The following is a 19219-nucleotide window of genomic DNA, read 5'->3' on the forward strand; positions in this document are numbered from 1 at the left end:
CAATCTTTGCTCATCCAACAACTAAATGATTCTTAAAGTGCATGACCAACATCTACCCTCCCTAAAACACCCTACTCCTATATGGACCTTAACCTCCTGCTATGCACCCTCATGGGCAAACCATTCGAACCCCTTGCAACTTGCTCTTTGCTACATCTATCAATGAAGGTTTCCTTCCTTAGCGCGATCACTTCAGTAAGAAGAGTAGGGGAGCTAGGGGCACTAATAGCACACCCGCCCTATACCACATTCCAGAAAGACTAAGTAATCCTAAGAGTCCACCCTAAATGGCTACCTAAAGTAGCCTCCTCATTTTATTTAAACCAACACATTTACTTACCTGTGTGTTTTTTTTTTTTTTTTTTTTTTTTTCCCCAAACCCCCACGCCAATGCCAGGGAGGCATCCCTTCACACTCTCAACGTCCATAGAGCTCTGGACTTCTACCTAGAAAGAACATTTAGAAAATTGTCATGTCTCCTTCTATCAGTCACTGAGCGATCGAAGGGTGAGGCCATCTCTAAACAAAGACTCTCTAAGTGGATTTCTGGCTGTATCCACCTGTGCTATCATCAGAGCAAGATGCCAGCTCCAGCTGGGGTTCGTACCTGGTTGTTTCCACCAGAGCGCTATCCTCATCAGTAGCGTTTCTCAATAACGTACCCATCGTACGTTCTTTGAGATGGTTGTCCCTGTGGATGCTCCACTACCCTCCCTCCTCCCCTCTACTTCGGGGCTTCATGCTGACTCTCTGGGGTAGAGAAGGAACCGAGGGACGGTTGGCTGCACATGCTAAATAGCCGCACGGAGTGGCGCAGCCAACCAGGACACTGCTACCACAAATCGCCGATTACAAGCGCAGGGCGCCCAAGACACCTAAAGTGGAGCACCCACAGGGACAACTATCTCGAACCTCAGTTACTGCACAAGATGAGTAATCTTCTCTTCCTTTGTTGCAAGTTCCGTGCCATAACTCATTGCATCCAGCTTTTTATTCTTGGTCTGAGCCCTAGGTGCCAGAATGGCCCCTTAGGACCGTGGGCAGCTGGGCGTAAGAGAGAACAACTTGCAGCCCTCTCTAAGTTATGTAGTTGCCTGCCTGATTCCCAGCTGGCCCCATGATTGGGGGTGGGGGTAAAGAGGGGGACAGGGGACATAAAAATGTCTCAGGCCATGCTTGTCCCATTCCTCCTGCCTGGTCCTGTGCCAATTAGAGCTCAGCAAGACACCAAAGAACTTCATCCCTGCTTTTTACCTCTCAAGACAGTGGTGTAACTGTACAGTGCTTGCAGTATAACTTCTCTGTGCTCCTATCAACCAAGACAACACATAGATTCAATAAGTGGTAACCAGCACCAGCTTCACCAGTTCCTTCCACAGCACCAGAATAATTATAAATGCATCCAGACCCAAAATAGCTGGACTCTCTTATTTCTGAGGGTTTTTTTTTAACACCAGACATGAAAGGAATAGTATAGTTACAGGAAGGCATAGAAAAGCAAATGATGGAAATAACACAGATAAATTAACAGTCCATTGTTGCTAGTTACTCAAACCAGTATTTGGGGTAATAAATCAGCTTGTTAACAAGTAGCAGGCAGACACAGACATAGGCTATATCTATACTACAAGTGCTTCAGTGGCACAAACATTGCGCTGCAGCTGTGCCGGTGTAGTGTTGATGCTATGGCGACAGAAGGGGTTTTCTGTCAATGTAGTTTAATTCATCCCCTTGAGAAGTGGCAGCTAGGTCAAAGGAAGAATTCTTCTATTAAAGTATCACGGTCAATATCAGGGCTTAGGTCAGCTTAACTACATCTCTTGGGGGTGTGAAATTTTCACACCCCTAAATGACATAGCTCAGTTAATCCAAGTTTTAGTTATAGAACAGGCCATTGTGAGCTTGGTATGGCATCATTGTACACACGTGGATATATAAGATGTTTGCTTGAATTGTCATTTTCTTTGAAAGCCAGATTCATTTTGCAGTGGTAGTTTGGGTTCAAGGTTGTGTATTGCTTCTTGATCTCTTGTATGCTGTGAGCATGTACAAAGGCCTACCGTTCCTTGAACTAGTCCTCGGACTGTCAGATTGAGGCTGTCATTTGTTCCGTGTTTCCCATTGCTTATGTTTCATCTATGCAGATCTCGAATGAAGGACTCCGTTTTCTGAACCAAAGTATGGTGATGCATTTCCTGTAGGGTAATTAATTTAAATATCTGTTTTTATTCTTGTTTTGCATTTGTACTTTTTAGTTTTTTTCCTAAAGAAAGGTTGATTGGTTGGTAACCATTAAAACATGTAAAGTTTGCATTTAGTTGCAAATGTACACTAAATACAGAATTTCTTTTTGCAAACCAGGAGGATATACTGTATCTATACACTTAAGAAATTTGGCTTCACATACATTTATTCACTCTTTATTCACCATTTTATTCCATAAAAAAATGTAAAAATTATGTATTTCTCTTGTACTCGATTATTATTTTACTCATGTTATGGGTCAAGCTGTATTTGGATAGAAAATGGAATTCAGTGAAAATAAACAAAATCAATGTTACAAAAATTATTTTTATTAAATAAAATATCTAAAATATGCTAGATACATATTTATCACGTTTTCATTACAACTAGTTGACTTATTAAACAAAGGAAATATTATCTGTAGTAAGTGAACTGAATTGATTGTTTTTGGTCATCATGTCCTTCCAGATTTCAGAACTAGTAGATCTCGTCATCACACCTCATCTTTATTTATAGAGTGGTAGAGTTAAACAAGCTCTCCTGCTTTTTCAACTCCCAATCAGTTTCTGAATGTTCAATGAGCTAGTCATTAAATTGAACTAATTGAATAAACTGAAATGAAGAATAATTTCACTCTAACTTTGCAGAAGAGGGTATTACTGTCAAAAGCTGGTTTAGCACTTCACCAGACTGTTTCCCAGTGCTTAGCTAGTGACTTCCCCCAGTTCAGTGGCTTGATTTACTTTAAATCTTTGTACTGCACAATATTCTTTATTTAAATAATTTTAATATTTACAGTAAGTTTAGGCCTTGATATAGATGTTGTAACTTCAAATGTAATTTGAAATAGGTTTCATTTTTAAAAGAAAAATATATTTAATTTAAAAAATCCAATTAAAATAAATGTTTTTATTTTTATTTTTAAATTGATATTCTAACTACACTGATTTCCAAGCAGCTGTTGTTAAATTTTTGAATAATTGGGATTTTGAAATGCTTTAAAGGGAGTAGAGTGACGGGTATTTCCTAGAATCCAATAGATTGGATTTTTATCAAACTGTGTATTGAAGGCATTTTGCAGGCTATTGGATATGTGTGGCCAGAAGTGTTAAGTATCAGGCCAGTTCTGGAAGAGTGTGTGTGTGACATACCACTGCAGCAAAAAGCAGGGATGCTTGGATTAATTCAGTTGTTGATAACTGGCCCGTAGAAGACAGATGGGATTTATTTGCCACTGGAATTTTCTCCAAGACTGTGGTATGCCTGTGCTGATGGGTGCTCAGCACTCATAGAAAAAAATTTGTGGGTGCTGAGCATCCATTGGCAGCCAGCTCCCTCTCCCCCCCCAACGCCTCCCATTCACTGGCAGCCCCAACCAAGTAACTCCTTCCCCTCCCTACCAGTGCCTCCCGCCTTCTGCGATCAGCTGTTCTGCGACATGTAGGAAGCCCTGGGGGGGAGGAACGGGGATGGGGCACGCTTGAGGGAGGAGGCAGAACTGGGTGGGAAGAGGCGGCGGGGGGACTTGGGAGAAGGGGTGGGCAAGGCTGGGGGTGGAGTGGGGGTGGGAAGAGGCAGGGCAGGGTGGGGGTTTGGGGGAAGGGGGTAGGTGTGGACAGGTCCTGGGGCAGAATGGGGAATTGAGCACCCCTGGGGCCCGGAGGAAGCCGGCAGCTATGAAGAGTCATTTTCACTGTGATTTTGGCATTCTAATCCTCTGTCTCTTACGCAGTGATTGGTCTGTTGCTGCATCTTGCAGGGCTGCAGATAGTTATGAAAATACAACCTCTCTAGTTTGTACAGTTGGGTCATTTGTTCAAATGGTTTTAGACCTGTAATCTCAAAGCATTTGTTCACGAGAATTGATATTTTCTGCTGCTATCTATTTGGGGTGTCCTGAGAGGCCAGATGTTGAGCCTGGGGTATCACACACATGTATTAGTCAGGAAAAAGAAGTTGTGATGCCAGTTCCTTTACCTGGACACATTGAAAGTGGTTTTTTTAGTGTCTTGAAAGGGCTAACTGTTGCATGCACAGACACACTTTGTGGGTGGTGTTGCAAATCCATTTGAGTCAATATTTTATTTGCCCTGATAAAGACTATAAACCCTAATGCTTCAGGGCGTAAGTCCCCCACTAAATGATGGGGGTTAGGAAGAAATTTGGTCTAAGAAGTTTTTTCCATAATTGTCCACTATGAAGCTTCTTGCATCTTGCTTGCAAGGCCCTGGTGCTGGCCCTTGACAAGCTACTGGACTAGGTGGACCAGTAATCCAATCTGGTATGGCAATTCCTATGTTTCCTAAGGTGATTCCTGTACAGTTACCAGGGACACTTCTCAGTTAGTCTTAATTTGTGTAATACATACCTCATGTCTTCCTATGAATTGTTTTATGCAGTGTTGTGGTAGCTGTGTTGGTTCCAGGGTATTAGAGAGACAAGCTGGGTGAGGCAATATCTTTTATTGGACCAGCTCTCACCAACAGGAGCTGCTCCAATAAAATATTACCTCATCCACCCTGACTAAATTGTTTGTCAACCAGAAGTTGTCATTATTTGGTGTAAAATCTAGGATTTGCTTGTGTGGAAAGGCGCACAGATACCATGGGGATGGGGGTTATATTTATGTACTTACAATGATTTGAGAGAAAAGAAGGGGGAATCTTACAGTCTAAGCTTTACAATATTTCTGCTGGAGGAACAAGAACTATTTCAGACCATACTTTGTGACAAAGCAAGTGTAGGCTTTGATTTTGGGATGATGATTTCTCCAGGTATCTGTTAATCCAAGCACCTTCATTGAGTCATTGAATCTTTCAGAGGCCTTATCTTGTGAAAGAGTGTGAAATGACTGGCCTGTAGTAGAATTTTGTGCATCATTTAAATCTCCTTATGTATGAGTTGTGACACAAATTAGGTATTGCCTTTACAATATTGAAGGATCTGCATTTGAGGTATAAATATTTAGTAGTGAGACTTTTCTTTTGATTTCCCCTGATAGTATTCTGCTATCTGAATTGTTCGTTTAAGTTATGGGTAGTTCAAGGGATGCGCTTTTGTTAATGAGAATTACACTGCCTGCTTTTAATTATTAGATTTTGAATGCAAAGAGTTGGAAACCTGATGTGTCCAATACCCCTTTGAGTTTTTAATGGTCTTGAGTGATCAAATATTTCTTACAATTCCCAACAGACACACATTTCCCCCTATGGATAGACTGAATCTTTACATATATTAAGATGGGTTTGTGAGCAAGCTATTCCTTCTTTCACTCTCTTGTCCTTCTAAAGGGGAGCTGAAGATGAGAAAAGAGTAACAGCCAAAGTAAAGCACTTTATCCTGTCCTTTCTCTTCTGCAGGTCTTTGGCACTACTTGCTTGTAATGGGTGGAGGTGGTATTATAGAGTTTGGAGCTGTCACTCTTACCCTGTTGTATTATTGTTGTAATAGTATACATGAGCCGTGAGACATTGCGTCGTCTTCCTCCTCCTCCTTAGAAAGAACTCTTTGGAAAGACTTTTCTACTGTAGGTCTCCTTTAAGGACAAATCATTAGTTTCTAACACTACCCTATAACAGAGATAGTTCTTGAGGACTTCTTTTCTTAGCCCTGAACCTCTACAGCAATTGCTCTTTGGGGCCATCTAGCTCCAAATTTTTGCTTGCATTCTTACAGTGGTAGGTCTAATGGCTTTGGGTCAGGCTCTCCAACCTGAAGCAGCATTTTTTGTCATTTCAGGCGCCAGCTTCCTTTTAACAACCTTTACCATGATGAAGCCAAGTTGGCCTAGTGAAATTCTTTATAGAGAGGTTCTAACAAGTAATACTGATCTACCCAGAAAACCTTCTGGCACCCTTTCCGAGGATTACAATGTACAATACTAAGACACTTGTAAACACTATTGGCATCACATTCCTTGATTATATACAGAGGAAAGTAGTCCCTTTTTGTTACCAACAGCTAATTTTTATCACATCACCTCTGGATGTAGAAAACAGGAAGCCGGGAAGTGTAAGGAAACTCATTATTAATATAGCAACAGTCTATCTTATCTATCATTGTGTGTAACCCATGAGTGAATTTGAATATGTGGAAAATCTATAAACTAGTTCAGGATTCCCAGGAAAGAAATTTTAATGTTAGTACAAAATGTATTAAACTGAAACACTGTATAGAACATAGCTGTGAGGTCATCTTTATGGTCTCTCTGTGTGTGTGATGGTGTTTATGCCATATGTACAGATTAGACCTGTTAGATAACCACCACATGTTTACAAAATAATCATAGAATCAATTCCTTTATTTCTGTAATCCTGGAGTGAACTGCATTTATTTTCACCTTTGATTACCTCATCTGCACTTTGCCCACTAATCCTTCTCTGCCAGGATTACATTTTCACACACTTTGACTATCTTGCAAACAGCTGTCATTTTAAAAAAAATGTTTTGTTCGGGTAAAAACAGACCTTGAAAAAGACCAATAATCAGTCCTGAATCAATGGCAAATTTAAATTCCAATCTCTCCCTGCCCAACATACACTTGTTTTATTTTACTACAAAGACACAGCTTTCCAAATGAGATATAGGGCTGGTCTACTCTACGGGGTTAAGTCAACCTAAGTGACGCAACTCCAGCTACGTGAATAATGTAGCTGGTATCATCGTACCTTAGGTCGACTTATTGCGGTGTCTACATGCACTGGGTCAATAGGAGAAACTCTCCCGTTGACTTACCTTATGCTTCTCGTTCCGGTGGAGTACCGGAGACGACAGAAAAGTGATCGGTGGTTGATTTAGCGGGTCTTCACTAGACCCGCTAAATCAACCCCTCCCCTGCAGTGGATTGACCGCTGCAGCGTCAATCCACTGGTAAGTGGAGACAAGCCCATAGCAGCATTTCTAGGCCTGGCAGCTCATGAGATATTGTACCTCACAACTGCAACATCTTTTATAAATAAAAAAAATATTTTAGATACATTTTAGCAGAACTAATTTCTCTTTTTCTACCTCTACATTTGAATTCACAGGGCCAGATTCTAGTCTATGCTTATGTAACTCATGGTCTTCAGTGGAGTTACTCTTGATTTTATACTGGTATCCTGTCAGAATCAGGCCCATTGTATTTAAGACTGAGGGATTAAAAAGTAGTAATAACTATTATATAACAGTTTAAAACTTTTTCATAGGAGCATTTCTGTGAAATACGTGGCATAAACAAAACACATTTAGCACATTGTGGTAAAAGAATTTTATTGGTGCTTTTTTTGCACTGACCTACTTAAGTCTTTCATGGTTTCACCAGTCCTGAGTAATGATGGTCATTCCATACATGTGCCAGTAAAACATGTACAATTGCCACATAGTTTTGTATTCTGTATCTAAATCACACCATTGAAAACAAGGGAATAGTTACAATTAGCCGTCTATTAAGAATAAAAAGTCTTGATAGTGCATATGAATAAAGAAAGCCCTTGAAGAATCGAGGTCACTTGCCAAATTGTTCCTTTCAAACAAAGATTACATGGACATCATCTTCCACGTTACATCCAGGTGCAAAGACAATCTACACACTGCAACACCAAACTCTCTCTTTAACTAATCATTCTTGACTATACATGGAAGTACAGCGTGACTGACAGTTCTAGTTTAATAAAGGAAATAAAATCTGAACAGCCATCCTCACTGATTTTTTTTTGTGTAGTTTTGATTTTGGAATTAGTACAGTATGTTTTGAATGGATGTGTAGAAAGTTTGCTTAACACTGTGAGGTAAGTTTTATTTCCTGTTTACTGCTCTTCCACTTTTTTCCTCCTCCTTGTTTTTGTGTGTAGTAATCTAATCTCGGCTTGTATAATGCAGGGAGATTTAAATTCAGTGAAATACTCCACATTTTCCAAAGCATTAGAATCGGAAAACCATTCAGGCTATGATCATATGCTGTGTGAACCACTTTAACTTTATCAGACTGCTGCAAACTCTGTGTAAGTGCTTTATCTTGAAAGAAATCAGAGGCTGACTTGTTTACTTTTGTGTGGATATAGTGCTGAGTGATTGACCAAGCACTATGTGCAAAACTGTAGTGTCCCATATTAAAACTTACTAAAACTGTGAAGTGCTTTAGTAAGCCCAGCATTAGCCCAAAGCCCCAAAACCTTACATTTTTTCCCAAATCTATTTTGCCCAAATTAAAGGAACTCACTGCTATGCTATAAAGCAATTTGTATGATACATTTATATTTAAAAACCTCCTGGTACAAATTTAAAATCCTTTTGTATTTTCCATTGAAAAAATATAATATGCATCTATTTTAACATTCATAAAAACCCAAACTTCAGGTAAACTTAAGATAAATTCTTATAATAGAAAAACCCTTAAAACCTAATCCAAGACACATTAATTTTATGAGTAAAGGTAAGAAACTTCAAATCCTACATCTGATTGAGAAAGGAACATCTTAAAGCTCCAGAAAAGTGACAAAGTTTTCACTAGAAACTCTCTAATTTTTTACTAAAAGTGTGCTACCAAACAAATAATATTGAACTAACCTTGAGGGTTAGGGGCCTTTTTTCACCAGACAGACCTTTCTTCAAGACAGACAGAAATACATTTAGTTCCCCACTGCCACCATCAAAGCAGGATGGTTTTAAAATATCAAGACATTATGTATAATTTTAAAATAAGTCCTCCTTGGGTCTTTATAATTGATTTTACAAAAGATTACTTTTCCACAGATGGCAAATTAAGACTAGTATATTTTTATTTTGTTCTTAAGACCAGCGGTGCACCTTTGACAGGGGAGGATACTCCAGTGGTAATTAGCTTCAGATTTTCACGTAAAAAGTTGCGCTGTCGAACTGTGGCTGACCTCATGTAACCACTAGTAGAAACTACTTTTGCTGACGCAGTCGGTGGTGTGGTCTGTGGAGGCAGCCCATTGATCTCATATGTCCATTGCATTGATGCTGTCTGAAAACAAAGAGGAGAAATTGGATATAAAGCAGTCATGGCCTAATCTTGAAATATGTAATAGCTATTTAACACAATGCTTTTAATTAGAAAGCCATTTGTTGTTCTCCATGTAGGGTCCCTGAAAGTCACAAAACCAGAACTGCACCCACAGAGAAAAATATTATCATGTAAAACTAGGAAGAGCATTTTATTTTATGAGCTAAGGGTAGTGCACTTAAAAAAAGACACACAGCCTAGCCCTCTAAGTGATCTACACGTTCCTTTTTATAGTGAATAACAGTCATGTATGTTGTTTTGAAAGAGTTATTTCACAGCATGCTGTGAATGAAAGGACTGAATGGGTTGCTAGGTTTATTTATACGCTAGAATTTATTTGTGGCTCTTGTAATAAATGGTATTCTAAGTTTTGGTGACTAGTTGGGTCAAGATAATTAATACAGTGAGTCCTACTTTTCTAGTTATGTTATGGAAAGTGGAACTATGGACTCATATTGTAAACTCTAGTTTAGGAATCTTAAATGAATTTAACATGACATTCTTTACCTCTTTTATGTATATTTCTATGTATGCAGCAGTGACCCAGCCAGGCATCATCTAGTTGTGTAGTACACCTCTATCTTGATATAATGCTGTCCTTGGGAGCCAAAAAAATCTTACTGCTTTATAGGTGAAACCGCGTTATATTGAACTTGCTTTGATCCACCAGAGTGCGCAGCCCTGCCCCCCCAGAGCACTGCTTTACCGCGTTATATCAGAATTCGTGTTATATCGAGGTAGAGGTGTATATATTTCTGTGTCCAATCGGCAGTCATCTCCTGTATTGCTTGTGTTTATTAAAGCAGAATGGTTCTTGCTGTCATCCCGTATATGTATGCTCAAACAGCATTGATCATGTAGTTAATTGCCTCTTATAGGCATTGATCATGTAGTTAGTTAATTCTTATGTGCATGTCAAAGCTTCAGTGCTCTCTTATCTCCTCTACCTATCTGTGATTGTCAACGCAGAATTATGATTGCAGTCATTTCCTGTATGTATGTGTCTGGCTAGGTGGGATCTTGCAGTCATTTCTTCAATATCTTTGCCTAAACTGCCTTAATTTTTAGAGGCATTTCCTCCCTCTGAGTCATTTTAGTACTATCCTTCCTGTCATATTGTGTGTGTGTGTGTGTGTGTGCGCGCGCAGTAAGCATCTTTCAATTATTTCGTCTGCAACTAATTGTCAATTCATTGATCTGTAGGTTTCTGTTGCCTTTTGCCCTTAAACTCAGGCCTGGATTACTACAAAATGTCTTAATTGTGAGGTCTTCCAATGGGGTTGGAATAGCGTGACCAGGCTAAAAGAATGGCCTGGTGCAGAGCCTGGTGTAGATGATAGTCCCTCTTTCTCTCTGCTTTGTGATCTATGGCTGCAGTAACGCCTACATAGCTGCTTTGGGGGAAGGGGAAGAGGGGGGCAGTAACCACGGATTGTAACATGTCTCCCTCTCCCCTACACCCCAAAAAAGAGAAAACAAGATGATATAGAATCCTCTCCTCTCTCCCACTTCCAGGTACAAGGGTTTTATTACTAAAGGTAATTAACATGTATATAGTACTTTTATGCATTTACTGTGCTGAACAAGCATTAAATGATCTTCACCACACCATTTAGATGTTATAAATAGGCTTGGAAGGATTAGATATTTATCTGTAAATGTTGATTTCACCCAACAAACACGAACCAATGAAAACAGAAATTTCCATTGATAACAAACGAAATTTACAGAATGGCAAAGTAACAAAAATGCTGCTTGAGAACTTACTAATCTTTGATTTAAGGATAACGTGGGGGAGGTAATATATTTGATCTTTTGATTTAAGAATATTTATTTTGTATATTTAGATGTGATGCTGGCAATTTGTGTTTTAAAGTTTTAACTTTTTTTTTAAATCTGTCTGCGGTCATTAAATAATTGTCTGACACCTCCCATAATTTTCCTCAACTGTACACATTTAAATCAAACAAAAAAATGCGTAAAACTTGTAATTTCATGCAACTGTGAACACTAAAAATAGGAGGGGAAATCTTAAAAATATCTATCACCCACTGAAAGTATTAAAATAAAAATTGAATTCTGTCAACATAATTATAAATCGTATTATCCCACAGTTGCAGATGGGAAAGCTGAGAATTGGGTGGATTGCATTCCCTAAGGAACTCAGAAGATCAGTGTCGGAATCAGACTTAGAACTCAAGTGTTACTCCCAATTTTATGCTGATTCCACTAGACTATGCTGCTTGTAGGACAGCCTGCTTCATTAGCTGTGTAGCCTATTCAGTCTTCCTACTATGGGCATTGTTGGAGGACTTTTGACAGCTGTATAGTGTCTATGCTCCAGGATTGGGCATGCTTTTTCCTTAGATCTGAGTGGGATTCCCCAGCCTCAATTTGACCCAAAATATAAAATAAATAAAACCCTCAGACCAAACATGGATCATCCAATACATATGGGATCAAACATTCCCAGAGTATGCAATGTTAATTTCTATAATTATTTAATGAATATGGCCTGGATAAAGCACTACAAAATAAACTAAAAGGAATAGTAGGTCTTCTCCATCTCTCATTTCCACTACAAGCATCCCATGTTTGCAACAATACACATGAAGACAATTAGAGGGATGTGAGAAGTGGGGCACACAAAAAAATATTTATCTGTTTCTAGTTTGTCATCAGTCTTATGGTTTGCTGTTCATAACAGATTTCAAATATCAATAATTTTTAGCTCTAGAGTCAATGCAATAATACTTCCCCATGACATTAACTGCCATCCTGCCACTGCTAAAGTATATATTAAATGTGACTTCCAATTATTTGCTTGTGTTCATATCACAGATAACTAGTGTGCACAGGTTCCAGGGCATTAGATTGTATGTTTTTTGGGGCAGGAGCTGTCATGTATAATGTGGTTGTACCGCTCAACCCAGTTGTGACTTCTAGATGCTACTACAATATAAAATATTTAATGTTAATGCTCCTTTTTATTAAACTAATCTCTAAAATTAAACAAGAAGCTTAACTGTGAATGTGTTTTATCTATGCTCAAAAACTTGTCACTCTCACCAACTGAAGTTGTTCCAAACAAAGATATTACCTCACCCACCTTGTCTCACTGAGAGAGGAAGCAGCCTCTTTTGCTGAGTCTTTAATATCAGAACACCTTTCCATTTATAGGGATTTTTTTTTTTTTGAAAATGGTTGGCTTTAAAATTAGCACTCTTGACTTTACATGAGGTGGTAAATTAATTACCTATGCTAAACAGAATTACTCTGCAAAAGTCATGATATTTCTGAGATATACAAACACCAAAATAAAGCGTAAGATCATTAGATCTTTCAGCATGCATGTATAATATTTTTTTTAAAAAACCCTCATTACCATTCCACTAAAATCTGAATCAAAAACTAATTTTATATTGAGTGTTATGTATAACAAACTGATTAGTTAATCCTTATCCTAAACCCTATTTAATACTATACATTGATGGATCTGCCTTCATTTTCTGAGAAGATAAATGCAGTCAAGAGCAGGTGCTGACAAAGCCAGCACCAGGTCCAAAGATAACTGTCATATTTAAACATAAATTTTCCTCTGTGGTTAGCTAATTGCCTTATTAACTCCAGCAGAAGGTGAAATGGTTTCTTTCTTCATTATGTCAGATTAACAATTTAGTTTGAAGAAAATTTAACCTCAGGATCATACTCATTGTGTGCATGATTCATTAAACACTTCAAGGCCGGAGAAAAGATCTGATAGGCTGGAGCAACTAAAATTTACACTGATGTACAGAGTTGCTAAGAAATCATTCCTGCTCATAAAATCCATAGGTGATGTAATTTTACAATCTGTAGTATTCCTATATTGTTTTGGGCAGGTTCTATCAGCAGTTTTATTACCCAGCAGTTTTTAAACAAACTCTGTTGCCTTGTGCTTTTTGATATTTGATCACTACATATGCATGTTTATGTTCATTTCTGCTGTATTTGTAATGAAGTATATCATCCATTGTGCTGCCTTTTCACCAGTGCTCTCTACTAATGTGCATTGTTAACGAAATGGCAGTTACATAGCTATAGTAGATTTGAAGTCAATAAAATACCATTGAATCATGTTCCTTCTGAGTTTCCTCCTCTTATTTAAGATGGAAAGAAATTTATGATATGAAGAGAGATTTGGGATGGATCTACTGTAATGTACTGAGACTAAGTATTCTTTAAAGATTGTTGTAGTCCATCATGAATTAAAAAAATAATGATTTAGGATTAAGAATTATAAGATGACCAAAACCAATTCCTTTCTTAATGGACTGTCATGATGAACTGTCCCTTTTAGTTGTAGCTAATTTATAATCTGCAACAATGTAGTTCACCTGGTATAAAACTCCTGCTATTAACCAAGGACTGAAGTAAATATTTCTTACTGTGAAATGATGTGTTTAAAAGGGAGGCCCCCTTTCTTGGATGCAGAGTTTGCTAAAGGGGCAACTGCTATTATTTCTAACATAATGTTTAATATTGTACATCAAATAACCCACCATTTACTACAGTTTTACTCATTATGAATATTCTGATCATCATGACACCTGCAGATTGGCTCACACTGCCAAATTCAGATCCAAATCTGAATGGTTAAACACATTCAAACTCCGGATCCTTGGTCAGATTCATTTCAGTGAGAGAGACTTGAGCAGGGAATGTTTGGGGAGTGAGGTTCAGACCAAGCATTTTTTTTTTATTGTCTGGATTTATCTTACAGCATTAAATGTATTTTTCATTAGTGGAGGAATATCTGAAATTTGGTAGGTTCTTCAACCAGGAAAATAGGTAAAGGCATTGATGTTGTGGTGGGGAAGAGACACACTGCTTCTTTGACCTTGAAAGGTTTGCTCCGTATAATCCTACGTCCCTTACTTGCACACGTAGTCCCATTGACTCATGTGTAAAAGTTACTGTGTCAGGTCCATATTTCCAAACACAGAAACTTGCACCTTTTCTCTTTACTTAGTGTTATGATGATCGGTTACAATAGGTACAACTGTATAGAGAATAGAATACTGACATTGAGAGTCACTAATGGAATTCTAAAGAAAGCACATTGATTAGACTAGGGTACTGTATTATAGATGCAAAGGAATGTGTTCCTGAAAAAAAATAATTGTCTAGTAATGAGAAGGGTATCTTTTTAAAAAGCCTGTGGTCAATGCAATGTTTGTCTTGTCTGCTCCATATTATCTTTATTATTTTTGATTACATGGTTTGAAGCACTATGACATCTTACTACTTGCAGTTTTCACGGGACACCGTGCATATCCATATGTCAGTTTCGACTACAGCACCTACTGAAGTTTAGAACTGTTTACTGGAGTAGCTTAACTCTCTTGATTGGCTAAGTGTTTTTCTGTTATGATACACTAAGCCTTTTGTGGGGGTGGGATGGATGTTGATAGTGGGAACTCTTCAGGTAGCAATGAGGAGAAAGGTCAGCAGGAAAGGAGGAGTGGAGGAGAGATGTATCTTATTTTAAAAACACAAGAAAAACAAAGTATAGAATCACCGCACACAAGCCTAATGTCACTTTGCTCATATATTGCTGCCCTTTTCCCCAATTTTTTTCTTTGACTGCTAAAATTGTAAGTTCATCATGGCTGAGAACGTTTCTTGTGTTCTGTGAGGTTATTAGCAGACTTTGGATTTATTAAATAACAGTCGTATAAGTAGACTTATTCCATACTGTAGATCCATACAGCTACTAAGCTATCAAATAGAGAACAGATTTTTGAGAGCTTTGCAAATTTATAAGAGTTGAAAGATGGCACGTTTCTAATCAATGAACACTTATAGGACAATAAGTTGCTCCTGCCAAGAACAATTTGATGATGCAGCTTTCCTGTACTTTTCCCACAATTATTTTTAGACCCGTTCATAGAGTAGAAAGTAACTGGGCTTAAGTAAACTCTCACACGTGGGGATCCTGTAGTATAATGTCTACTTTGGATGTTCATGCTGTGCTATGATGTGGGTCAAATGCAGCAAGTCAGAATCCAGCAGTAGATTTCTGAAGATCTGTGACAGCACAAGCCACATATCTGAGAACAGGAATAAGCTCAAACACACTTAGTACCTTGCAATACGACTCAATATCAGGCGCATTAAAAACTTGCTGTTTTCATTTTGATCTTACCAGGACCAAGGGCAAGTCAACATTTTCACCCAATATTGACATTACTGAAAGGTAAACTTCAAACGAACTGGATAAGTAGGACAAACAGTTATAGCCTGAAATCAAGGCGGGAAAAGTTCAGTTTAGAAATTTGGAAGAATGCTAATTACTTAACGGAAAAGATCAGCCAGGCAGCTTAAAGTGCTGCAAAGATGGCCACACTGCAATTTAAGTATTTCTCCCTCCCCTCAGATTCTGTGAAAAGCATGAGGAAAAGTGCCAGTTTTAAAAATAGGCAGACAATGGGAATGACAAATTTACAAATCCTATTAATGACGCCAATTTTCTTTTTATAAAAAGCTAACATCTGAACTCCATCACCTCCCCACAGCTGCACATAACTTGTCACATTCTGCTTTTTTAATTTGAGAGTATATATGTGAGGTGGGGATGAGGACTTTTGAGGAGGAGGAGACTCTCATACACACACTGTAATATTTAAAATCTGGTGTTACTAGGAAGTACTGAAATTAGATTAATGAAAATGGATCAGATTCTGATCCTTACTGTGACATGGAGATTACTCTGATACAGGTAGAAACCTCTCAGTGCGGTAGAATTGGCAGAGTGACTCCATTAAAAGTCAGAGGAATTACTCTGGATTTACACCACTGCAAAGGAGAGCTGACTTTTGCCCTAAAAACAGAATTGTTATATATATATATATATATATATATATATATTCTACTGTATGTCCTTTACTGATGTACAATGCTGTGTGTGTATGAATTGCAGTTAAAAACTGTCACAAGCTACTAAACTGTGGTGGAAAATATGTCAGTACACGAAGAAAAGTATCTAAGTGTGGGAATGGGTACCTGCGCATACAAACATCCCAGCTATGCACAAAGGGAGGAAGAAAGGTCTTGGGATAAGCCACTGATCAAAATAGGCATTGATTTTGTTTTTATACTACTCTAAATTAATATGAATTCTGCTAAATTATAACTCACCAATGTGGAAGGAAAAGCACCTAGGTACTGAGAACAATGCATATACATATGTTTTTGAGCAGCTAGCTAACATGAAACAGTGTCATTTTTCTCTTTCAAAATGCACGTCTGTGCACACAAGCTTATTAGAGCCCCACCTGGTCACCGTGACTTCCACGTTGCATCATCCATTTCCAGCATGGCATGACTAATGGCTTTGATGTGCTATCTTTCACAGGCTAAGCTAGTGATTATGCAGGAATAACAGTACAGAAGCCTGAATTCTTGAGAGCTTGATAACAGTAAATGCAATCTGGTTTACTCTGACATACATTTTATCATCCAAGGTTTATTTAGTTTGGCCTCTATTTTAGAATCTCTCTGATGTACTCATCCATGAATTCCAAAAAAAGCCTTTGGATCTCTAGCTAAGCTTGGCACAGAGCAGGGCGTTGCTGAGAGAGAAGAGAGCAAAAGTAGCGGTATGCCAGCTTTACACACCTCATGGCTGCCTTAACTTGTGCTAGGCAGCAACTGCCCTCCATGGGTATGTCTGCACTGCGCACTGCACACTAAGGCCAGGATCTGACTCAGGTTTAAGTCCAAGCCCCGCTTCTGTGCACACACAAATCAACCCGACTTGTGGCAGCAAGCACTCAGCACCTGGGTTTAAGGACCATGCTAGAGGGGATGGGTCAGAGCCCGAGTTGTGCTGTGAGTTGGGTCCATGCCCTGTCCAGCAATTGCAAACCCAGGTGTACAATGCAGTTTGGTCCCTCAACCACGGGCTTGGGTCCTACAGACCTGGGTTTACAGTGTAATGTAGACATACCTCACAAAACCATTCTGGCAGCCAAGGACTGCCAGTGTACAAGGACGCTCCAGCCATGTGCCCACACGAGCTATGATTTCCCTACACTGAGAGCATCCGGTTGGTACAATGCGAAGATGGCTCTGCAGCTGACACAGAGCAGCCCCAGTGTGGCCAGAATCTGGCTCTGAACTGTTTAAACCTAACAAATAGAGGGACTGTCAAATTCTCTGACATTTCTGCTGATGCTCATGTAAAAAACCCCAATTCTCTTTGGTAAATTTCCATTAGGGCAGGTCCACCAAGGGTTCTTATAAGAACCATCTTGTTTATAAAAGCTCCTAGATGTATGGAAGATTCACAGTGGAGCAATTATTTAAAATATTCTTTATGGATTATGTCAGTGTATTTCTCATTTCTAGCTGAATTTGCTTAAGAAGGTCTCATTCAGGGCTACTGAAGCAACCATGATTGGTTTCTTCACTGGGCATTTTGTTATCTCTGTCTTCTTCTTTTTTTCATTCTTTGATCTACAGAACTCTATAAAAGCCCATATTTTCCATATCAGTTTTACTGATTTTAAAAATTTCCTAGTCACTCTTAAAGCAATCCTCTAATATGAATTGTTTTAATATATTTTACTCCAAATAGCACTTCAGATTAACAATGTGGAAATGAAAGTTAGACTTTTTCAGTGCTTCAGCAAAGCAGTTAGTTTCTTGCTACAAGTAAATGAAACAAACAGCCAGTAATTTTCTTTACATTTTTTGCATCCTTTAAAACTAAGGACCAGATTTGCACAAAAAGTCAATGACGTTTCATTATTTCAATATATTGTTGTTAATACAATGTACGTGCTAAACTCTAGTAAAGACAAGCCTGAATCTCTTACACTAATAACTTGCTCTGGATTGAGTTTCTCAGCAGGGCAGCTAAAACAACAAATTTGCGTGTACAAAGCGTGGCTTTAATGTCTTCAGCAAATGAGAAAAAGATGACTGTAGGATTTCTCTCTCTTCCCTCCAACCTTCCATTTCATTTTGCAATACAGTTGTAATGGCCACCATAAAATAAAGCATGAGCTTATACTGTCATCTCTGCTGCTTTACAGCCTAATTATCACAGCTCATTGAAGCGCACAAAAAATAGCAGTCTTGCTAGTAAACTATTTATAGAATTTAATAAAAAAAGTTAGTGTTAAGAGTCTGACTATACACCCACAAAAACAGGGGAATTTTACAGTGAAGATGCAGTAATCCTCCACTACAGTAGCATCAGAATAGAGGTGATACTGAAAAAGAATGAAAGTAGAAGGCATTTCCTCACTGTTTCTAAAAATAGTCCAAAACCACACCTAAAGTCAATATATAAGACTAGAAAAGAAAATCTATGCAAGAGAGGTTATGTAACTAGGTATAACACAAATTGTATTTCACTACACTCATAGCTATTTCCCCAAAGGGCCTGATTTGTGTGTGCGTGCGGGCACTATGGGTCTGTCTAAATTGCACTTGGGAAGTGCACTGCAGCTAGTAGTGTAGCCATGGTGGGACAGGCTAGCTGCTGGAGTCCATACCCGCAGTCCTGAGAGAAACTGAACTGGAGACACTGGGGTGGCTAGCCTGTGTTACCGTTGCAAAATGGCTACTTTTAGCAAGCTAGCTTGCTCAAAGCTAGCTAGGGTATGTCTACACATGCTGCCGTCGCACCTCCTGACTGCGGTATCAACATACCCCTTGCTGCTTAACCCTGTCCAGAGTACATCTAGGTAACACAGGTATGTACATCTAACACTGCAATTATGGTGGCTAGCCTTTTTCCAGCTGCCTCGGGCTCATGGGAATGCAGGCTGTTTAACTGCAGTTTAGACTTCTGGGCTGGGGCTGGAGCCTGGGCTCTAGGACCTTGCTTGCAGCCTAAGCCTGGAAGTCTACACTGCAGTTAAACAGTCCTGCAGCCTGAGCCCTGCAAGCCCGAGGCAGCTGGCATGTGCCAGCTGC

General features: G+C 38.9%; 1 protein-coding gene across 1 annotated transcript in view; it reads right to left on the reverse strand.

Annotated features, from left to right (window-relative positions):
- Positions 1-417: 417 nt before the first annotated feature.
- Positions 418-19219, reverse strand: part of LOC112104196 (cilia- and flagella-associated protein 47) — a 698279-nt gene continuing 679477 nt past the window's right edge. Inside the window, exons 61-62 of the mRNA XM_029910741.1 lie at positions 9031-9211; positions 418-446 (exon numbers count right to left, since the gene is read on the reverse strand). Of these exons, the coding sequence (XP_029766601.1) occupies positions 418-446; positions 9031-9211 (210 nt within the window). The remainder of the gene's footprint in view (positions 447-9030; positions 9212-19219) is intronic.

Source organism: Terrapene carolina, unplaced genomic scaffold (genome assembly GCF_002925995.2).
Source record: "Terrapene carolina triunguis isolate 2854851 unplaced genomic scaffold, T_m_triunguis-2.0 Scaffold22, whole genome shotgun sequence".
Taxonomy (NCBI): Eukaryota; Metazoa; Chordata; order Testudines; family Emydidae; genus Terrapene; species Terrapene triunguis.